Source organism: Pinus tabuliformis, chromosome 6 (assembly GCF_031772625.1).
Source record: "Pinus tabuliformis cultivar Carrire ecotype Pingquan chromosome 6, CPIR1, whole genome shotgun sequence".
Lineage (NCBI taxonomy): Eukaryota > Viridiplantae > Streptophyta > Pinopsida > Pinales > Pinaceae > Pinus > Pinus tabuliformis.
Window position 1 is genome coordinate 47536207 of NC_142292.1, and position 23888 is coordinate 47560094.

General features: G+C 38.1%; 1 protein-coding gene across 1 annotated transcript in view; it reads left to right on the forward strand.

Annotated features, from left to right (window-relative positions):
• The window catches only part of LOC149257141 (TOM1-like protein 3), a 154268-nt gene that overhangs the window by 45471 nt on the left and 84909 nt on the right, over positions 1–23888 (forward strand). The window contains exons 3-4 of the mRNA XM_089413653.1: positions 888–986; positions 1135–1248. Of these exons, the coding sequence (XP_089269779.1) occupies positions 888–986; positions 1135–1248 (213 nt within the window). The remainder of the gene's footprint in view (positions 1–887; positions 987–1134; positions 1249–23888) is intronic.

Below are 23888 nucleotides of genomic sequence, written 5' to 3' on the forward strand. Positions count from 1 at the left end.
TGGCCTTCAAAATGATCCCCTTTTCACCCAAGTATGGACTTCTATGGTGACTGTAATATTCGGTCTTCGTGCAACAATGAGAGCCCTAACTCTTCTTGCATGTGTGAGATATTCTAGCCCAAAACAGATCCAAACTTCTCGGTTTTCTTTCTTCCTTTTCTTCGCTATCTAGGAGGCTTCTTCTTCCTTCTTATCCATACTTCTTTCTTTGACTTATAAGCTTGATGATTGAATCCTTGAGTGAGGCCAAGTCCTCCTATATATGCTTTGACGCTGACTTTTCTTCATTTCTAGACTGACATGCTCGTATGTAGGCCGACTTTGATCATTAACACTTGACAAGGTCTAGGAGGGTTATTTAACATTTTCTTTGACTCAAATAATTTTTCTTACAATATGTAACATGCCCAAATGGGTCATGCATTCATGACAATGACTTTCTTGACTTGTAGACTCAATAACAAGCCCTAGGAGCTCACAATGGGAGCTAGACCTAAAAATACATTTTCTTGAGCATGAAACCCATGCCTCAAGATCAACAATAATAAATTGATTTTTCTTATTAAATCATGATTACATATGTCATCATGAAGACCAAACCTAGTTACATATTTCAACATAGTACACCTTAACTTCGTTTCCATCCAAGTGAATGCAATTTGAATGTTGTTGGTTGCATTCTCTCTCAGTTGGGGTAGGGTGTGTTAGCTGCATTGTGATAAGTGGAAGATTGTTACCCCAAGAAGAATGTATTATATCTGGATCAAACACTCCTTTCTATTAACAACTTTTCTCTGTTGTTATTTTGATATTTTTTAATAAATGTGCTTTGCCTCTTAAATTTTGTTATTTGGCATCTTGACTTTGTGCATATTTTGTATTTTCAGTTGTTGGAGACTTTGATAAAGAACTGTGGTGACCCTGTTCATCTGCAAGTGGCTGAGCGGGATGTGTTGCATGAGATGGTGAAGCTAGTAAAGAAAAAGGTTATTAGCTATCTTAGCTGGAATATATTATATTTGTAGGCTAATTCAATTACAATAGTATTCATTAAAATGAATCTTTTGTCTCTCCTTTTTCCTTTCATGTTCCCATTTGAAATAATTTCCATGGTTTGGATTATTTTGTTTACAGGCAGATTTGCATGTCAAGGAAAAAATATTGGTCCTAATAGATACATGGCAAGAAGCTTTTGGTAGGTCAGGTGGAAGATATCCTCAATACTATGCTGCTTACCATGAGTTGGTGGTAAGTGTTTTCTGTTTCATTTGCATCACTTGTCACAGGGTAGATTCCAAAATGAGAGGTGTTATTAGATACTGTGATAATGCTAGATGTTTCTATATGATTTGCTGAAAGCAATTAGATAATATGAGATCAGATTTTCTGTTTTGGATACAATTAACTATTAAATTCTAATAGGGATAGCCACTTTCCTACCAAGATATGAAGATTTTATATGTATAGGATGTAACTTATTATAGACTTAAAAGAAGAACACAAGTAAATATAAGGACAAGTTCAGAATATTAATGTTTTATCCATTGTCTCCAATGAAATCTTAATCTAGTATCGATTGATATAGAAAATATCAATATAAGACAACATTGAGCATCGTGCACATTTTAGACAAAATAGAAAGTATGTTCGTTCCTAATGGATATTGATATTATAAATAAATACAGATGAATGTATCTTAAACATAGGTAAGTTGGGTTAAATAACCATGATTGTAGGAAGAATGCCATATGTAACAACCTATTAGTTCTGTTTCAAGTGGTATTAGAGCCACTTTCAACTCCTTGGCATGACTGTTATTTTTCTTTGCCCATATTATCTTCTCCAGTTGCATCTAGTTTCCTCTTCCCACTAATATGTATGGAAAACAACAGAAAATGCAAAAATCTCATTTCTCCAAATGCTGGCCTTGCTCAATTTGCGTGTAAACAATTTTTGCATTTGGTTTTCCCGCCATTTTAAATGGCAAAGAGAGTGGCAAGGATGACATGCATCAGAGGTTGCAGAAAGCCAACCCAACCAGATTAAATGACCTGCCCTTGGGGTCAATGTTGATGTTTGTAGCTTGGACAGGAACTTTTGAACAGGTTCTGTGTCAAATGTGCAGGAAGTCATTTGAGTCCTAGTATTTTGTAATTCACTTTATTAAATAGAAGAGCCTTTTAATTTTAAGTAATGAAATTCCAGTGAAGTGTAATATAATTACACTAGTGATTTAGATAAATCTCCACCATTGAGCTCTAGTGAGATTGGGATTTAATCTCAACCGTTGATCTAAATGAGAAATTTGGGTTGTGGAGACTTGGTCATCGACTCAAAAATTATAAAGGCAGAGCAAGATAGAAGGAAAAGGGACACAATTATTTAGTTGCACAAGAGATACAGTGAGGTTTTCTAAGTGTGCAAGCCAAGGCGGGAGAGAAAAACAATGCAGCAGGCAGAAGATCAGTGGCAGGTGGGAGATTGGCCTTAGCAGGCAGTGGATCAGTCCAGCAGATTGGCCCAGCAGCAGCAGATACAATCTGTGTTTGTTTTTCTTCCAGTGGGTGAGCTTTCCTAGTGTGGGAAGCCCTTCTAAGTTTGGAATAATTTTTAATGAAAAGCTGATTTGAAGGGTAGTAAAAATATGTTTGTGTACATGAAAATTTATTTTGCTTCCATTGATTTATTTTCCAGCTGTTTTGTTAGAAAATCAGAAAGGCAGAAAGATTTTCTTATACTTGATAATTACTTGTGGAATTCTTATTTGCTTATTATCTTTTGTGTTCTTCTTTAGTTCATCAAGCAATTATCAAAACCATATAAAGATTAGGGAGACCAGATGTAGGCGGACAGCTAGGGCAAAACCCCAGTCTAGGGGAAAACCTAGTCAACAACTCTTTCTTCAATAGTTTCACGAGACAATCGAAGACTTCTTGACCAAGACACAGACCTCCTCCAATCACCAGGTTAGCGCTTTCTTTCTTCTGCGATTGACAACCTTCCAACACTATCTTCGACCTAGAATAGCAGCAGCAGCACTTCGATGCAGCAGAAATTTCGACCTAGCAACTTCGATCTTGATGCAACATCTTCAACCCAGTAACTTCGACTTTGATGCAGCGTTTCGACTTTGAAGCACTTAGACCTAGAAGCAACACTTCAACTGAGAAGCAACAACAAAATTTCGGCCTTGATGCAATACTTCTATCTAGTTGCAGTAGCCCAAAAAATTCCATACATGTGAGAGAAAGATGACCCAAAAAACTTCAATCCTGCAATTCCTTGTCTTCGTTTGCAACTTCGCACTTTTTCACTGCTTCTTCTTGGAGATCGAACTTGTGTGAGTGATAGTCTCTCAAATGAATCGAATTGTTCTTATATATAATATATATACCCTTTTCTAGAGTTCGAATTCCCTTCTTGTAGGCCGAATTGAACTGGTAAGGGCCGACCTAGTGTGGAGGTGACAAAATTCATTTTTGACTCAAAAATAATTCTTTTTACATGATTCAAAATCCCAAGAAGAGTCTTATTAAATGTACAGTGTCTCTGACAACTCAGTGTAAATCCTAGAAGTCCTCAATGGGGACTTTGACTTAAAACATGATGACCCAATCATGAAACCCATGCTTTAATAAGTCATAATAATAATAATAAAATTCTTTTTCACAAGTACATTTCATTGTGACTCAAATACAATTAGTAAGACAGAACCTAGTTACATTCTTCAACACTCCCTCTTAACTAGGGAGGTATTCATAATAACAAGTACAAGGAAGATCTCAAAACATATGGGTTATGAAGAGTATAGGCACCGCAATGCCATGGACTAGATTCCTGACCAGGGCAAACTATCCAAGGTCGTCCAACAGTTTAGGCACTTACGGTGCCACATAGTAGATTCCTAACCAGGGTAATCTATCTGGGTGGGACTAAGATGGACTAAAGCTTTCAACCTCTCTAAGTACCATTAGGCTTATTTGCTAAACATCAACCTAGGGACCCTGGTGCATATCCAAGGCCAGAGCACTATGACCAACGCCACCCTCCCTACTTCGAGATCTAAACATCAACACATAGATGTCCTCCAAAGCAGTGTGTATCACACACAAAGCCTCAATAGTCCCGATTATACCAATCGGTAGCAAATCCTCCCCGATCAAACAGATCAATTACTAATCTATTTCAAACTAATCAATAACAACAAGAATGTAAAACATGCTATCAAACCTCCGAGAGATTTACCTATAGAAACACAGCCCCATTCAGTAGAAAACTTTCAAATATACATAAGTAAGCACAAACTTCCGAGGTCTTTTAGATAACTTGATGTTACTTCTCATCTTATCACAATAGGACATTCAAATGAATCTAGAAGATTCCTCAACCATACAACTTCCTCTCCTACTTCACATGCAACAACATATTCTACAACCAGATCCTTATTTCCTTCTTTTAGCGGTACCTCCAATTTCTTCTTTCAAGGTATGACCATAATATGCCCTCCCTCTCAACTTGGGAAGATTTCTTCTATCTAGGCTCCCTCTTAACTTAGGGAGATCAACTTTTGTCTATAACATCAAAGAATCTTTCATGGCTTCCATCCTTCTTATCAAAGTCATCATGACCATCATCATTCATATAACTTTCTTCGTCATGCTTATCAACTTTACTTACAAACATCTTCATTATCTTGAAGATTATGTACCTGCACAACTTAGATAGCAAGTACAACCAAATCCATAGAAGCATGAAGTTAACCATATCATAATCATATAATAATGGAAGCATTAGACTTTAGACACTAGATACCTAACCTTAGTTAGGTTCATAATCAACAAGAGACACATACTTCAACTTCTTGCCTGGTTTTGTTACAAACCCTAAATCACATCAGTAGCTTAGACAAGATATCAATCTCATTATATCTAGGGCCGCAATATCTCTTTCAATGATATGAAAAATTCTTTTATAACATATAACAAACCCTAGAAACAATTCAAACAAGTATAATTCAATAATGCATCTAACAACTTTCTGAATTCATATGTTAGATTTCTACTAGGATTTAGTGCAAGATCCTAGATTTCATACATGAGCCATTAAGCTTCAACAATCAAAACCAATCACAGCTCAATTTCAGATTTCAACAATCTTTCAACAATCTTTGATTATCACACTTTCATCATATATTAGAGAATTGAACTTCTACTAAGGTTTAGTTACAAAACCCTAGAATTCACAAACACTATTATCTTAGAGTATCAAACTTCGACTAGGGCTTAGTTTCAAACCCTAGGACTTATGACCATAAAAAAATAGGTTAACACATATACCTAGGATTCCATCATCATGCACAAGAATATCATAACGACATATGTTAGTCAAACCCATTGACACAAACACATTCAGATATTTAAGATATTTGATTAGATGGACAAACATACACCTAAGGTTTCATTCCTAGGACACTATCTAAAATAGGGGTCTTGCTCATAAGCCCTGCCAAACCTTAAAGATCTAGGGTTTCAACAACAAACCCTAATTTATCAATACTTCAAAGGTTTGGGATTTTAGACATCACCATTCAACCCTAACAAGTTAGGGTTTTCATAACCATACCAAAACCCCAAACATGACATCATCAAAGCATCAAACATTTTCTTTAGACTTCATCAATAACCCTAAGTAGGCTAGGGTTTCACACATTATCATCGACATACCCTTAAGTTAGGGTTTTATAAAGAACCTTTTTAGGGTTCCACAAGAATAATCAAAGATATGAGAAGGGTAGATTTATCTAATGATGAATCACCCAATCAAGAATCTTTATGATTCAAGAGAGCTAGACACAATAATGTTAGTAATGTAGAATAGTTTATCAAGAATGAATATACCTTTATCATGAAGAGAGAAAAAATTATAGTCTAAGGCATACCTTTTGTTTCTTAACAAACCTTGTAATTCCAATGCTTTGTCTTGTGAGGCCTTCTTCCATAATCCTTGAGTATTCAACAAGCCTTTCCTAAACAAGGAAAATATGAATAGAAATGTGATTAGTATTTAATACAAACAAACTTAGATAAGTAAGGGAAACCAAAAATGAAAAGGTAATACAAGGAGTAAGATACTTATCTTTGGAAGTTGGTGAGGGCTCCCTCCAAACTCGAGGGATACCTATAACCTTATAAAAACAATTCAAAAATGTTTTTCCAAAATATGTTAAACCTACAAATACTAGAAATAAAAAATGAAACAACTAAAGCTTAGAGCAAAGGACTTAGTAGTGTAAGTCCCTTATATCTGATTCTTCGGCTTTATTCTTCTTTGGAGATCCTTCTTCAACAACATTAGCTTGGTCCCTGTTCCTTTTCTTATTCTTCGGATTGTTAGGACAATCACTTTTATAGTGACCCATTTTATGACATTGGTAGCATTTTATTTTGGACATGTCTACCTTCCTTCTTGGTCCTTTTGACTTCTTGAAGTTTCCTTTCTTGTGATGAGTGGACTAGGCATTTGAAACTCTCTCTTCTTCATTGTTGGTTATTAATGAGATTCTCATCTCTTCTTGGTTGGAGGCATTCCATAATTCTTTAAATGAAGGAGTTTCTTTCCAGCTGTTGATTCTTGAAGCAAAAACACTCCAAGTAGGTGGCAATCCCAATAATGCAATAATCACTATCTCTTTTTCCAGTGCAATCTCATCTATGGCTTGAAGGTCATCTCGAATTCTATCTATCCTTACAAAGAAGGAAGCTACAATGTCATCTTTTGTCATTTTTGTGGTCCCTAGTTCATTCATAAGACTTGCTACTTGACTAATGTTCTTGATAGTGAACAATTTTGATAAGGCTTCATACATTTCTTGGGCAGAGTCTATGTTGGAAATGTATGGACAAAATTGTCCTTTATACCTTCTACCATTAGTGTCATAGCCAGTATTTCCGATTCTCTAGACTTCACTTTATTTGCATACTAGATCCTTCGGTAGGTTTCTTCACTTTTTCTTTGACCAAATCCAGGACTTTGTTCTTTTCAAAAATGAGATTAATTCTTTTCTTCCATGACCTGTAAATTGACGCTCCTTCTAATTTGTTCTCTCTCTTTATTGTGTTAGATATTGTCCTTGAAGGTAGTAAGCTTCTTTCCTTATAAGATCTCCTTATATGATCCCTTGCTCAACTTTTTGAGGTGTCTTAGACTCCTTTCAGTAGATCCTCAAACTGCGTTTTTTCCTTCTTCACCTTACCTTTGAAACCATGTTAGAAAATCAAAAAGGCAGAAAGATTTTCTTATACTTGATAATTACTTGTGTAATTCTTATTTGCTTATTATCTTTTGTGTTCTTCTTTAGTTCATCAAGCAATTATCAAAACCATATAAAGATTAGGGACACCAGATGTAGGCAGACAACTAGGGCAAAACCCCACTCTAGGGGAAAACCCAGTCAACAACTCTTCCTTCAATAGTTTCACGAGATAATCCAAGACTTCTTGACCTAGACACAAACTTCCTCCAATCACCAGGTCATCCCTTTCCTTCTTTTGCAAATGACAACCTTCCAGCACAATCTTCAACCTAGAATAACAACAACAGCACCAACACTTCGATGCAACAAAAATTTCGACCTAGCAACCTCGATCTTGATACAACAACTTCAACCTAGTAACTTCGATTTTGATACAACACTTCGACTTAGAAGCAACACTTAGACTTTGAAGCACATCGACCTAGAAGCAACACTTCGACCTTGAAGCAACACTTCGACTTAGAAGCAACAACAAAGTTTCGGCCTTGATGTAGTACTTCGATCTAGTTGTAGTAGCCCAGAAAATTCCACACGTGTGAGAGAGAGATGACCCAAAAACCTTCGATCCTGCAATTCCTTGTCTTCTTCTGCAACTTTGCACTTTTTCACTGCTTCTTCTTGGAGATCGAACTTGTGTGAGTGATAGTCTCTCAAATGAATTGAATTTCTCTTATATATACCCTTTTCTGGAGTTCGAATTCCCTTCTTGTAGGCTGACTTGAACTGGTAAGGGCCGACCTGGTGTGGAGGTGACAAAATTCATTTTTGACTCAAAAATAATTCTTTTTACATGATTCAAAAGCCCAAGAAGGGTCTTATTAAATGTACAATGACTCTAATGACTTAGTATAAATCCTAGAAGTCCTCAATGGGGACTTTGACACAAAACATGAGGACCCAAGCATGAAACCCATTCTTGAATAAGTCATAATAATAATAATAATAATAAAATTCATTTTCATAGGTACATTTCATTGTGACACAAATACAATTATGAATACCGAACCTATTTACATTCTTCAACATTGTGTGTGTTGAGAAATCTAGGGCAGAGATATTGATGATTTCTCTCATAATGATAATTGCTTGTGAGGATTTTTTATTATTCTTAATTAGGTTCTTCTTGTACTTGATTATTATTATGTGTTCTTTCTTCATCAAGCAATTATCAAAACCATATAAAGATTAGGGACACCAGATGTAGGTGGACAACCAGGGCAAAACCCCACTCTAGGGGAAAACCCTGTCAACAACTCTTCTTTCAATAGTTTCACGAGACAATCCAAGACTTCTTGACCTAGACACAAACTTCCTCCAATCACCAGGCCAACCCTTTCCTTCTTCTGCAAATGACAACCTTTCAACACTATCTTTGATCTAGAATAGTAGTAGCAACAACAACACTTCAATGCAACAAAAAATTCGACCTAGCAACTTCGGTCTTGATGCAACAACTTCAACCCAATAACTTCGACTTTGATGCAACACTTCAATCTAGAAGCAACACTTCGACTTTGAAGCACTTCGACCTAGAAGCAACACTTCGACCTTGAAGCAACACTTCAACTTAGAAGCAACAACAAAATTTCAGCCTTGATGCAGTACTTCGATCTAGTTGCACTAGCCTAGAAAATTCCACGTGTGTGAGAGAGAGATGACCCACAAACCTTCGATCCTGCAATTCCTTGTCTTCTTCTACAACTTCACACTTTTTCACAGCTTGTTCTTGGAGATCGAACATGTGTGAGTGATAGTCTGTCAAATGAATCGAGCTTCTCTTATATATCTACCCTTTTCTGGAGTTCGAATTCCCTTCTTGTAGGCTGACTTGAACTGGTAAGGGCCGACCTGGTGTGGAGGTGACAAAATTCATTTTTGACTCAAAATTTTTTTTTTTACATGATTCAAAAGCCCAGGAAGGGTCTTATTAAATGTACAATGATTCAGTATAAATCCTATAAGTCCTCAATGGGGACATCAACTTAAAACATGATGACCTAAGCATGAAACCCATGCTTTAAAAAGTCATAATAATAATAGTAAAATTCTTTTTCATAAGTACATTTCATTGTGACTCAAATACAATTATGAAGACCAAACCTAGTTACATTTTTCAACATTGAGTGTGTTGAGAAATATAGGGCAAAGATATTAGACGATTTCTCTTATAATGATAACTGCTTGTGAGGACTTTTTATTATTCTTAATTAGGTTCTTCTTGTACTTGATTATTATTATGTGTTCTTTCTTCATCAAACAACTACCAAACCATAAAGAACAATGAGACAAAGGACACAAGATGTAGGCAACTAGCCAGGGCCAAAACCTCTCCAAGCTTGAGAGGAAAACCCAACGAATTCTTCTTCTTATAGAATCTTTAATTGACGAATTCCAAGACCTAGACCCTTGACCAAGAACCCTTCCAAGACCAAGTCAATGCGAATTCTTTGAGTAGCTCCTCTTTCCAGCAACTTCGACCTATCTTGCAACTGCACCTTGCCCATAAACTACAACTTTGACTTGCCCAAAAACTGCAACTTCGACTTGCCCAAAAACTACAACTTCGATTGCAACTTTTACTGCAACTTCGATTGCAACTTCGCTTCTCTCTTTAGGTAGATTCTTTCTCTTAGAGAACTCGGCTTTTAGAACAATTCTCTTTGGTGACCTAACTTCACTTCTGCACCTCGGCTTTACAACAACAATACGAGCCCTAATTCCTTCGCACGTGTGGAGCGAAGTAGCCCAAAACAAATCCCAAAACTTCGAATTCTTCTTCTTCCTTCGACCTCCTCTTCTTCGCACTTCTTTTCTTCTTTATGATCAAACTTGTGTGAGTGTGAGTGTGTTCTCCAAATGAGGCCGAGTGCCCTATATATAGGCTTCGTTGAGCCTCCCATTAGGCTGACTTGACATGCCCTTAGGCTGACTTGACGCTTGCATGATTGACTTGGTCTTGGAGGGTGCTTTGACTCTAATTTGACTTGAATAATTTCTTTACTATACGTAACATGCCCAAAAGGGTCATTCATACATGACAATGACTCAATGATTTTATAACAAACCTAGAAGCAATCAATGAGTGCTTTGTCCTATAAAAATGAATTATCTTGAGCATGAAACCCTTCCCTCAAGACTCACAATAATAAATTTATTTTTCTCTTTTCATTAAATACATAAAATCATGATTACCTCTGTCATTATGAAGACCAGACCTAGTTACATATTTCAACTGTGTAATCAATTCTATGATCAATTTTTGTTTGTTTGTTTACGATTGAAAATTCAGCAAATTGTTGTGCTTGAGATCATAACGAAGTTTTTCACCTATGGTCCGAAGAAATTTTTAACAGTCAGATCTAGATGTGTAGCAAAAATTTATGTATCCAAATATTGGATATTGCTTCCTCCACACATTTCCTTGTTTCTCTTTTGTTGATAGAAGAAATGTTGCATTGGATGTAAACGTTTTTGTCCTGTATGTGGTATATTTAGGATTCACATTAATAATTAGGAGAGAACTTAAGGGACACAGATATTAATGGGTACCATTGTACCCCATTTATTTAATCAACCTAATACATGACACAGGATGATCATGCTTAATGTTTGATGCATGATTGCAATAATGAGGTGAAGGCACCTCATATATTTAGGTGTTTAGAGTGGGTGATAGTCATAGGTTAACTCCATCATAAATGCTAAACATCATACAAGAGACTACAATGTTAACAACACAGGGGCAGTAGGGTGGTCCAATGAAATTACATAATGGACATTAGAAGGTCACTAGTGTCACCAAGACAAGATTAATCACCACAAAAATAATACCCCTTTTAAGCTTGATTTGGGACACAGAAGGAAAGATTGACCATGATTCGATTGCTAAATGTGTGGACAAATAATACACCCCAACATATTTGTTTAATATACACTTGGGAAAGATATGGCTGAAAATGGCAAAACAAACTTTACAATGTACATTAACATCTCCTCTTAATCCCTATTTAGTGTAGGGAATACAATCATTATCATTTATGAGAATAAAAGATCCATAATCAATCAAGATATGGTTGACTCAATTCACCAACACGAATCTTTAATGCTTTTTAATTCTTTTCCTTTATTTTACAATGAGTTTCGTCTTCATTATGTGGATTTGAATTTCACCCTTGATATATTATTTTTGTGTTACTTATATGAGCATTGTGGTCTTCTTTGTTTTGATGCTACAATGGATTTAATAGTGATGATCTAGTTGAAATGCAAAGAACTCAGTGCAAGAAGTACTACATTCATAGACAATAGTACATAGAGAATTACCCTAGAGAAACCCTATGGGAAAACTCCAAAATGGGTAAGATGCTTGATTTCTTCTTTTAACATGTAATTGATAAAATTGCTATGGTTCCCAAGCTTCAAAGAACAATTTTTTTTTGGAAGTTCTGTTTCCCATCTTCAACAATGCCTATTGGTTTTAGTGAGCTAGTGATACAATGCTGGGCAATGTAGTCTCAAATAACAGTTGTAGAAATAAGATTGCAATCTCAACGTGCTACAACAACATAAGCTATGCTTACACATTAGATTAATGAAAGATGTAGAATAGATGGTACTTGGTAGTGAAAAACACCATTAGATTGCATGAAAACACAAAATGAGAATGGAGAATGAATAGAACTCAAACTTTATTTAATAATAGGGTCAAATTTGGCTTATCACACCTTGGCCTAGAGGTTTTAGTCTCTCGCAAACATGTATAATGCAATCGATGGATTCTCTAGGTACAATTTGGTTTTTGACTTCTTAATATCAACTATAGTCAAATAGTGCAACCTTCCCTCTTTACAAATCTTTGGAGTCGAACCCTATTTTTGATAAGATTAACAATATTCATATATTCCCTCATGTCCTATTGTTCTCTAGTTGGAAGGTCAATTGCCATTCCTTAACGGTTCCCATTTTGATTACCTTTTGTAGTGCATGGTCAAATTCCTCTTCACATTTTTAATTTTTTCCACTCTTCCACAGTGTTGTCTTGGGACTGGTGGCCAAGAAAAGACATTATTCCATCTGATCCATAACAAAAGGTTCTAATGCCCACATTTTGCCATTGCAACAAAATTTCTTTGTTATGTGTAACTTGAAGCCTGATTTTGCAACACACTAACTCATCTTGGGTTGTGTTGAGGCCTCAATTAGTCCCAAGTCCTTGGAGTTGGGGACACTTAAATTTTTTATTGCATGAACTTTGTCACTAAATTTATAACCTCTCTTGTCACTTGCCTTCTTCAATGCATTTGATATTCTTGGGGGTAATGAATATATTAATGCCTTACGAATTGAGGTTTTGAATGTCAATGCTATGAATTGTGTACTTCCCATAATACTTTTGAATGCATGGTTGTTTCATTCTTTGTGTCAACTAAACTTTTATTGCATCTTTCTACTTATTGCGTAAGAACAACATTTGAGAATGTTTGCACACTGTGGCTTATAGATTCAAGTAATTGAAATGTTTTTCACATGTTTTATTGTCATGCAAATGTATAGGATGCATAAGCTTCAATCATATATTTGGTAATGTGGAAGTAAGCTTCTTTCTTTTCAACCAATGATTGTTTAGTGAAGGTAGAGGGTAGGATGTTGGATTAGTAATGAGAAATAGTAAATTTGCATGTTCACACATAAAGGGAAGGATATGCATAAGCTTCAATCATATATTTGGTAATGTGGAAGTAAGCCTCTTTCTTTTCAACCAATGACCGTTTAGTGAAGGTAGATGGTAGGATGTTCAATTAGTAATGAGAAATAGTAAATTTTCATGTTCAAATGTAAAGGGAAAGGATACTATAGCATGTAAAGAGGATATAAATGATGTTTTTATGTACAAAATAATAATAAAGACAACCTATGCTAGAGGATGAAGATACATTATAGTGCTACTGTTGAGAGAGCAATTTTTTCAAAAGAGTGAAATACTCCAAGATTGAAGAGAACGGAAAAGGATCGCATCAAGGGAATGTTGGGAGAATTTTTTTGGCAGGTTGAGTCTAAGAGAGAAAGAGGCCAAATTACTAAAGAGGAGGGCTGAATTACCGAGGGGTCGATTTTCTTCTAGTGTGCAAGGGCTGTATGAAGGGAGAAAGAGGAGATGAGTTAGTTGGTGAAAGTAGGCCAATTTTCCAGGGTTGAAATCTTTTAAAAGGGTCGATTTCCAAAGCACTGAATTCCTTGAAATTGATTTTCGAGGTTCCAACAATATTATTTTTTCTGTGTATTCTCTGAGTGTAAACTGTAATTTTCATGAGTAATATAAAGTGAAGGAAGATTGTTTTGGGCAGAATTTTCTGCTGTAGTATGATTGATTTCTCTATCTTGTTTTCACTGCATTTTAATTTCTAAAAGTTAAAATACCAATGATTTTATTTTCCAACAGTTTTCAGATTTTATTGAGTAAATAATTTCTGGTATAAAAGAATTGTTGAGATATAAATAAATCAGATATGGAATTAGAGATTTAACATGGTATTAGAGCAATAGAAACTCTGTGGGGTAGATCATACATTACAGCAACAAAATAATTTTAGCAGCATAATTTTTATTTTGCAACAAGGGTTTTGTTGCTAAAATCGATATAGTGAGATGGTATCATCAAATTTGCAATTTGAAGATAGGCTGGAGGGAGCTGCAAACTTTAGTCCATAGAAGGAGAGGATCACCATTGTTTTGATGGCAAATAGCCTATGGGAACTTGTAGAAAAAGAGATCTAAGTTCCTTTGGATCCTACACAAGCATCCAGATACAATCTGAAGGATGTGAATGCTAGAGGGATGATATTGGACATTGTGAGGGATCACATAGTCCCTCACAGATCAGAGAAGCATATGGCGAACCTATACCAAAGTAACAACAAAAACAGGAAGATGGTGATGATAGAGAAACTAAGAAACATAAGAATGAACGGATTTCAAATTGTAGCCTCATACTTCACGATAATTCTGCAAGTTCGTGATGAATTGTTAGTTGTTGCGGCAATCGAAAGCAATGGGCTACCTTTGTAACATGTATCCTTGCTAGAGACAAGCTTTTTGATTGGACTAGGTTTTGAGACTTCACCCAAAAGGAGATATGGGAGGGTTTGATATTTGGTAGACAATGGAGAGGTTGAGGTGGAGATGAGGAACTTGCTCTTGTCGGGCAAGCAAAGAAGGGCAAAGGGTAAAGCCAAGTAGAACTGGAGTGGAGGATCTTCACAAGTATGGTCACTATGTTACAATGCCCCAACAAGAAGAAAGGCAAAGGGAAGACATCAACAGTTGCATTTGCACAATTGGATGAGTTAGCTGAGAAATTCAAGCAGCAGTTTGCATTGGTATCATGTCTTTCAGGCACCATGACAATTACCTTAACTATCTTTATATGAGGGGAGACATTAACTAGAAGAAAGCTCACTAGGAGATGTTCTATGAAATTCAAGGAAAATAGATTTAACATGCAATAATTAACCAATATTTTCCAATAAAAATATGCATTTAGGCAAGGTACACTAGAAAAACCCTAGCAAACTTTCATCACATTCGAAATCATTAAAATTCAGAAAATTTACTCGCAAATTTTCCAAGAAATGGCCTTCTTTCAATCCAAAAAAGACGTCTCCAATACATAACTAGAGTTCGAGGAGGAGAGAGCTTTCAGGAGGTCATGGGAGTTAGAGTATCTAGAGTCACCAGACCCTCAGGAGCAACTGAGTCAGTCACAGGGATCCAGTGGATAGGGATGAGGAGGTACATCGATGACAGTGTCAGGTCCATCAATGAGCAGTGGCTCTCAGAGTCAGGTGGGTGGTTCTTCGGGCAACATGCAAGGCAGTCCATAAAGCAACTCACAAGGTAGTCCACTAATGGACAATTCGCATGGTACTTCAACATCTACAGGCGTAGATTCAGGCATGAGGTCAGTTGACAGGCCTTCAGGAGTTCAGACTTCTAATGATGATGAGGATTCTTTCACTCCAGTGGGAGAAGCATGCTCAGGGAAGAGGAAGCCCAAGTGGCTTCAAGATACCTTGCGCGAGGCCACATCAGTTGGTGGGCCAAAGAGACAGGTTAGAGAGAGTAAACCACCTGAGCGGTTTTGTAGTTACATGGCATTGGTAACAAGCATTGTTGACTCCGAGGCTTCTAGTTATGACGAGGCAACCAACCAGCAGGTCTAGAGAGAGGCCATGATGGAGGAGTATTCTTCTATTATGAAGAACGATGTTTGGGAGGTAGTGCTGATCTGGAATTGATCCAGGATAAAGAATGAAAGGTATTACAGACTCATGTGCATGGATGTGCCTATGTTACTTATGTAACGGATCGATAAGATTGCTAGAATACATAGACACTGAGGCAATCAAGAGAAAACATAACAGTCAAACATGTAAACAAACAAGTTTAATAAGGAGTTCACCCAATGCTCCTGGGCTACGTCTCCTGGTCTAGCCTTTCAGTGGTGGCCTCTCTAGACTCTCCTTACTGAACTCGACCTCTGAGGGTCACAGTAGTATGACAGGCCTATTCTGAGGAGCTTGCTTGAACCTCTCAAGCCTTCAATGGAGTACACAGACTCTCTGACTCTCTCTAGCTCTTGTCTGGCTCGATGCTGCCTTCAGGTCAGCTCGACTTCTACTCGTTGTTCTCTGCTATTAGCTTTCTGCGTCTCTGTGTTGCCTCTTTGTATGCCGTCCCCTCTGCTTCTGTCAGTTTATGGCTTTAAAGCCAGTCTGTTCTTTTGACTGTTCGTTTCCGTTCCCGGCCTTCTGGTTTCCTTTCCTCTGTCCGTTCGAATACCTCTGCTTTGCGTCATCATCACTAGGTAATGCCTCGCAGGGAGGTGGTCACCTGTTTGCTAACAAAATGGGTGTCAGATTCCCTGAATCATATTCGAATGGCCGTTAAATCTGTTTGCTTCAAGATCACTTGCAAACACGAATTGTTTACCAACTCATCATCCATGTCGGACTTCAAATCCCTGTCATCTTGCTTTTTGACCTATCAAATCCGGTCAGCGATCGGGATGTATCTCCACCGTCGATCTAGGCCCCCCAGATCCTACGGTCGTCCTTCATATCGGGCGGACAAGTCGCACGACGTTTACCCATTCGATGCGGGCGGTTTTCTCTCTCTTCTACCAGAGGCGTGTCGCTCGATGTGTGGCATCGGGCGGGACTCAGTCAAAATTGCTTACTGCCTCGAAGCCTTCCGATATCCTGCCGGTTTGGGGAATCTCGTGCTACGGAACTGAAACAGTTACCTTTTTCCGAATTTTATAGCATTTTCGGGTTTGAGCGTTTCGGGGCTTTCCTTCACTGAGGGGGATGCCCTGCGATACGCGATTAGCGTTTAGCACTAATTGCGTATCAGAATCCACCTCTGTTTCCCGAATTAGCCTCCCGTTTTTCCAGTTTTGTGCCATTGCGCTTTACCATGGGCCAACCGTCTGCGCGCTTGACCGAGGGTCCTCGTTACTCCACTCTTGCCACAACTGCAATTGTTATGAGCATTCCTTCTGATAGCTTTGATCTTTTCTAGGACTTGAATCTTTTAGCATAATTTCAAATAGTCATGAAAACTAAGAGAGTTTTAGGATCCAATTTGGATCACGACCTTCCCACTGAAAAAGCTTTTGGACCACCAAAAGTTGGTTTTCTTTCAAGCATCAATCAGGTGAGGGTTTTGCTTCCTCGCTTGCTCGATTTCTATCCATTTCGCACTGCTTGGCTTTGAATCTTTGAGTTCGATCCTGAGGTACTCAACATTGCCTCTGCGTGTAGTTCTTACATTTTTGTCTAGAACTATATCTTCCTGCAACTCATTAAGATATTCAGGTAACAGATCACCAATAGAAGGCATTTGACTCTGCTCTTTGGGATCTTCAATTAATGAAGGTTCAAATAGTCTCAAGCTGTCTGCATTAACAACTAAGTAGATGTGCATGTAAGTTGGTAGATCAAGGCGAAAAGCATTCTCACCAATTTTCTCAAGTATCTTGAAAGGTCCATACCTTATTGGCTTCAGCTTGTTACCTTCACCTTGCATTCTGTCTTTGCTGATATACAGCCAGACTTGACCACCCACTTGGAAACTATGCTCCATTCGATGCTTGTCATGCCTTGCCTTGTACTTGGCTTGGCTATTTTCCAGCTGTTCTTGTACTGCTTGGTGAATCTCCTGGATTTGTTCAATGAGCTTGGTTGCCTTGTCCACATAACTGTGTCCATCAACTGCTATGTCTTTACCAAAGACAAATCCAAGGGAGACCTTGGTGTGAAACTAAAACAGGTCTCAAAAGGAGATCTCTATGTAGAAGAGTGTTTAGCTCGGTTGTAAGGATGCTGCACATAACATAAATGTTCATCCCAAAGTTTGGGATGCTTGCTGCAATAACCTTTGAGCAACTGGATCACTGTCTTGTTGACCACTTCTGTTTGACCATCGGTTTGCGGATGAAAAGCTGTGCTTTTCTTCAGCTTGGTGTCCATCAATTGCCACAAACTTGACCAAAATTTCCCAACAAATCGGGTATCTCAATCAGATATTATGGAAGTGGGTAATCCAAAATGAACCGATACATGTTGAAAGAACAACTTTGCAGTTTGTTCAGCTGTAATATGTTTATTACAAGGTATTAAAATACACATTTTGCTGAACCTATCCACAACAACATATAAATAGTCATGACCTTTCCTAGATTTAGGCAGTCCTCCAACGAAGTCCATGGAAATACTTTCCCAAGGATGAGAAGGAATCGGTAGTGGAGTGTACAAGCTTAGTTTTCTATTGCTGGGCTTGCTTTTAGCACACATGGTACACCCTCTTACATATTTAGAAACTGTCTCATTCATTTTTGGCCAATAACAAAATCTTTGCAGCTGTGCAACCGTTTTACTTACACCAAAGTGACCTGATATTAGAGAAGTGTGTGCTTCTCGAATGATCTTTACTCTTTCAGTTTGTGGAATGCATAGCTTCCCACAATGATACAAGAGTTGGTCCTTAATATGATAATCCAATTCTTCTACCCGTTTGCCTTGACTCAAAGTTGCATATACATCTTTAAAATCTATATCTTGAGCATATTGTTCAATGTAGCTTTCATGCAATACTGAATTATGCTTAAGTATAGTAGATGCATTTATAATTGGTCTAAATATCATATCTGCAACTTTATTGTGTATAGCCTTTTTATATCTGATGACTAAATGAAACTGTTGTAGAAAACCCATCCATCTATAGTGTCTTGATTGCTGCAACTTAGTTTGGGAGTGTAGATATTGAAGTGGTTGATGATCAGTATGTATAACTATCTCTTTGCCCATTAAGTAATGTTTCCACTTTTTCACACTCTGTATTAATGCATACAATTCTTTATCATATGTGGGATAGTTAACTACTACAGAATTAAATGTCTCAGAATGATAACATATGGGTTTACCGTGCTGCATCAACACTGCTCCCATGGCATACTCACTAGCATCTGTTTCAATTTCAAATGGTCTTTGAAGATCGGGCAGTGCTAGTACTGGTGCTGTACTAATATTTTCTTTCAAGGTGTTGAAGGCTTTCTGCTGTTTGCCTTCCCACTAAAACACCTTGTTCAATCTTGTTGAAGCATGTAAGGGAGCTGCAATTAAGGAAAAGTTAGAAATAAACTTTCTCCAATATTGTGCTGCTCCTAAGAAGCTTCTAACTTCTGTAGCAGATTTGGGTTTAGGCCAGTTTACAATGACTGCAACCTTAGAGGGATCTATCTTCAATTCACCACCCCCTACTATATGTCCCAAATAATTCAAAGATGTTTTGCCAAATTCACATTTTGAGAGTTTAACATAAAGTTTCTCTTTTCAAAGCATCCAGTGTTTGCTTAACATGCTTTAAATGGTTTTCCCACGTTTTGCTAAATATAAGAATGTCATCCAGGTATACAATTACAAAATCATCAAGAAAAGGTCTGAGTCATCATTCATTACTCTCATGAAAGTAGCAGGAGCATTAGTTAAGCCAAAAGGCATAACCAACCACTCATACAATCCCTGCTTTGTTTTTAAAGCAGTCTTCCATGCATCTTGCTCTGCGACTCTGACCTAATGATAGCCACTATGCAAGTCTAACTTGGAAAAATAAACAACCTCTTTCAACTGATCTAATAGATCATCTATGCGAGGAAGGGGATAACGATTTTTGATCATTATCTTATTCAGTGCTCGGTAATCAATGCACATTCTCCACGAGCCATTTTTCTTTTTCACCAAAACGATTGGAGACCCACATGCTGATGTGCTTGGTCTAATGAACCCCTTCTCGAGCAGCTCCTGTAACTGCGTCTTGATTTCTACATTCTCTAAAGCGGACAACCTGTACATTCCGATGTTAGGCAATGGAGCATCTTGCTGCAAATTAATATCATGCACTATTTCCTTTTTGGGTGGCAGACCTTTAGGTTCTTGAAACAATACATCATTTTGGGAAACAACTTTTTCTAAATCAGCTTGTTGTTTAGCATCACAATCCTCAAATACACTGGTTTTATTAGGTTTCTTTTCCTTTACAACCATCAGTAAAAATTGTTTGCATGGATTTACAATTCGTTTCATCTGCCTTGAGTTTATGAGAGTATAATTATTCTTGAGCTTATGAGCTCTTACAATATAGTCGATTCCATCTTTAACGAGTAGATACTTGTTCTTAGCTCTATAGAAAATAGCTTTTCTATCATACAAGTAAGGACTTCCTAAAACAATTCCACATATATCCAAAGGAACTATATCTAACTCAACCTCATTTACAAATGCTGACCCAAAAGAAAACTTAAGTTTACATTGTCTAGTCACTTGTAGCTTTGCTTTATCACATAGCCAACCTAATGGATATGGTTTCTTGTGAGGTGTGGTTAGTAATCCCAACTTCTTTACAATTGCTTCAGAAATTAAATTTACTTGTGAGCCACTATCAAACAAAGTATCAATCTTTTGATGATTGGAAATAACTCGAATATGAAAAAGCTCACGTCTTTTTCTCTCATTTTCTTCATTATCAGTAGATTGTGCAGAATTACTAGTAGATGCTTCAGAATTTTTACCTTTTATACCTGTGGCTGCGATTGTTGCTTCATCTCCTGAGTCTGATCCCAAATCTTTTTGAATAGCTGCAACAGTCTTCTTCTTCTTGCCCTCAAACTTCTTAGGTTTCAGCTCCGGATGTAGAATCCAGCAGTGTTCATCATCATGCCCATCCTTCTTACAGTGAGTGCATGAAGACTTGTTTTTCTGTACAATGTTTTGTCTTCCTCTCTTTCCATTTCTATTTTCTTTTCTCCTTATTTTTGCTTGTAGTGGGTTGGGATGATCCCCCAACTTCTGGGTTCCCATTCTTACCTCTATCTTTTAGATGCATAGCGTGAACAGATACTTCATCTATACTAGTGGGATTAAACATGAGGATAGTGTGCCTCATGTAGCTGTGTAGACCACCTATGTACTTCAACAGAGTCTTAGGTGAGTCTAAAGAAATTCTTAGAATCAAAGCTCCTTTCCAAAATTCTTGGGTGTAACCTTGTACACTTTTCCCCTTTAGTTGTCGAAGAGTTTGCCAGATCATCATGGCTTGCTACATGTAGGCTAGTGGATAGAATTGCTTTTTAATTGTAGAAACAAATTCACTCAAGACAAAGAATCTTACCATGTTTCTTCATGTCAGCTTGTGTCCTGCCTTCCCACCATACTAAGGCAGTGCTTCCAAGGCGTAGGCTGGCCAGCTGAATCTTACTCTTGTCTGAGTCAATGCTTTGTACTCTACAATAAACATCAATCTGTTTGATCCAATTATCCAACTTCTCTACATTCAACTCTCCATCATATATTGGTAATTCGAATTTAACATCTAATTTAATCAATGATGTCTTCTTTTTATTTTCAGGGCTATTAGGAGGCGTGAGAAATTTTTCTTCTTTCCCTTTGCCTTTGGAGTGGTCATGGAGGAGAGATTCTTCTACTCCTTTGTCTTGTTTGGAGCTTGATGCATCTTCATCTCTATGTTTCTTACAGTCCCTATACATTTCCTCCACCATGGATTTCAAGGTCATAAAACTATCCATGAACTGGGGGTTTGATTCCAAGGGATTTTCTCTTGACATTTTCCTCTTAGAATAGACTCTTCCAATTGACGGGTTAGTTTCAACCAATTCTCCCTCTCCTAATTTAAGCTTTGATCTAGTTAGCATTCAACAACAAAATCCAATGCAAGCTTGGTTAACCTTAGTAACCTAGACCTCTGATACCACTTGATCTGGAATTTATCCAGGATAAAGAATGAAAGGTATTATAGACTCATGTGCATGGATGTGCCTATGTTACTTATGCAACGGATCGATAAGATTGCTAGAATACATAGACACTAAGGCAATCAGAGAAAACATAACAGTCAAACATGTAAACAAACAAGTTTAATAAGGAGTTCACCCAATGCTCTTGGGTTACGCCTTCTGGTCCAGCCTTTCAGTGGTGGCCTCTCTATAATGTTTTCAAGCAGAGTTTTACAACAATGAGCTCGAAGTGAGTCTCACTAACAGAATGAAGTCAGTAGGAATGGAGTGCACAGACTCTCCTTACTGAACTCGACCTTTGAGGGTCATAGTAGTATGACAGGCCTATTCTGAGGAGCTTGCTTGAACCTCTCAAGCCTTCAATGGAGTACACAGACTCTCTGACTCTCTCTGGCTCTTGTCTGGCTCGACGCTGCCTTCAGGTCAGCTCGGCTTCTACTCTCTGCTCTCTGCTATTAGCTTTCTGCGTCTTTGTGTGTTGCCTCTCTGTACGTTGCCCCCTTTGCTTTTGTCAATTTATGGCTTTAAAGCCAGTTTGTTCTTTTGACTGTTCGTTTCTGCTTCGCAGCCTTCTGGTATCCTTTCCTCTGTCCATTTGAATTCCTCTACTCTGCTTCATCATCACTAGGTAACACCTTGCAGGGAGGTGGCCACCTGTTTGCTAACGAACTGGGTGTCAGATTTCCTCAATCATATTCATGTCCGTTAAATCTGTTTACTTCAAGATCACCTGCGAACACGAATCGTTTACCAACTCATCATCCACGTCAGACTTCAAATCCTTGTCATCTTGCTTTTTGACCTGTCAAATCCGGTCAGCCATCGGGATGTATCTCTACCGTCAATCTGGGCCCCCCAGATCCTATGGTCATCCCCCTTCATATCGGGCGAACAAGTTGCACTACGTTTACCCATCCGATGCGGGCGGTTTTCTCTCTCTTCCACCGGACGCGTGTCGCTCGATGTGTGGCATCGGGCGGGACTCAGTCAAAACTACTTACCGCCTCGAAGCCTTCCGATATCCTACTGGTTTGGGGAATCCTGCACTACTGAACCGAAACAGTTACTTTTTCCGAATTTTATAGCGTTTTTGAGTTCGAGTGTTTCGAGGCTTTCCTTCACTGAGGGGGACGCCCTGCGATATGTGATTAGCGCTTAGCGCTAATCGCATATCAGAATCCACCTTTGTTTCCCAAATTAGCCTCCGGTTTTGCTAGTTTTGTGCCATTGTGCTTTACCATGGGTCAACAGTCTGCGCGCTTGACCGAGGGTCCTCGTTGTTCCACTCTGGGCACAACTGCAATTGTTATGAGGATTCCTTTTGATAGCTTCGATCTTTTCTAGGACTTGAATCTTTTAGCATAATTTGAAACAATCATGAAAACTTGGAGAGTTTTAGGATCCAATTCGGATCAAGTGCCAAGGCCTGTAGGTAAATCAGTTGTTACTTCCAGATGGCTCTACAAGATAAAGCATGCTGTAGATGGCATCATCAAGAAGTTCAAGGCTCGATTTGTGGCGAGAGGGTTCTCACAGCTAGAGGGTGTTGACTATGAGGAGACCTTCGCTCCCATAGCTCGGTATACATCTATTCGCTCCATTATATCGATTGCAGCAGAGATGGGTTGAAAGATCCACCAGATGGATGTGAAGACCGCATTTCTCAATGGCTTCATTCAGGAGGAGGTTTATATTAAGTAGCCGCAGGGCTTTGTGGTGCATGGGAAGGAGTCCCATGTATGCAGATTGAAAAAGGCACTCTATGGCCTAAAGCAAGTTCTTAGAGCTTGGTACTCGAGGATTGATAGATACTTGTAGCAGTTGGGTTTCACAAATAGTGAGGCTGATTCGAACCTATACTTCATTGTGGTGGGTGAGGAGCCTCTCATTTTGGTGTTGTATGTTGATGACTTGATCATCACTAGTGCAGAGAGACTCATTGAGGGTTACAAGAGAGATCTTGCTTAAGAGTTTGAGATGAAGGATATTGGCTTGATGCATTATTTTCTGGGATTGGAGTTGTGGCAGGAGGAGGGGCATTTCTTCCTGGGACAAGGGAAGTACATTGTGGATATTCTTAGCAGATTTCACATGGAGGACTGCAAACCCATGTCTACACCTATGATAATCAACTGGAATAAGCTTCACGCTTCTGATTATGAGTTGGTGGATCCTACTCTATACAGACAGTTGATTGGTTGTTTGATG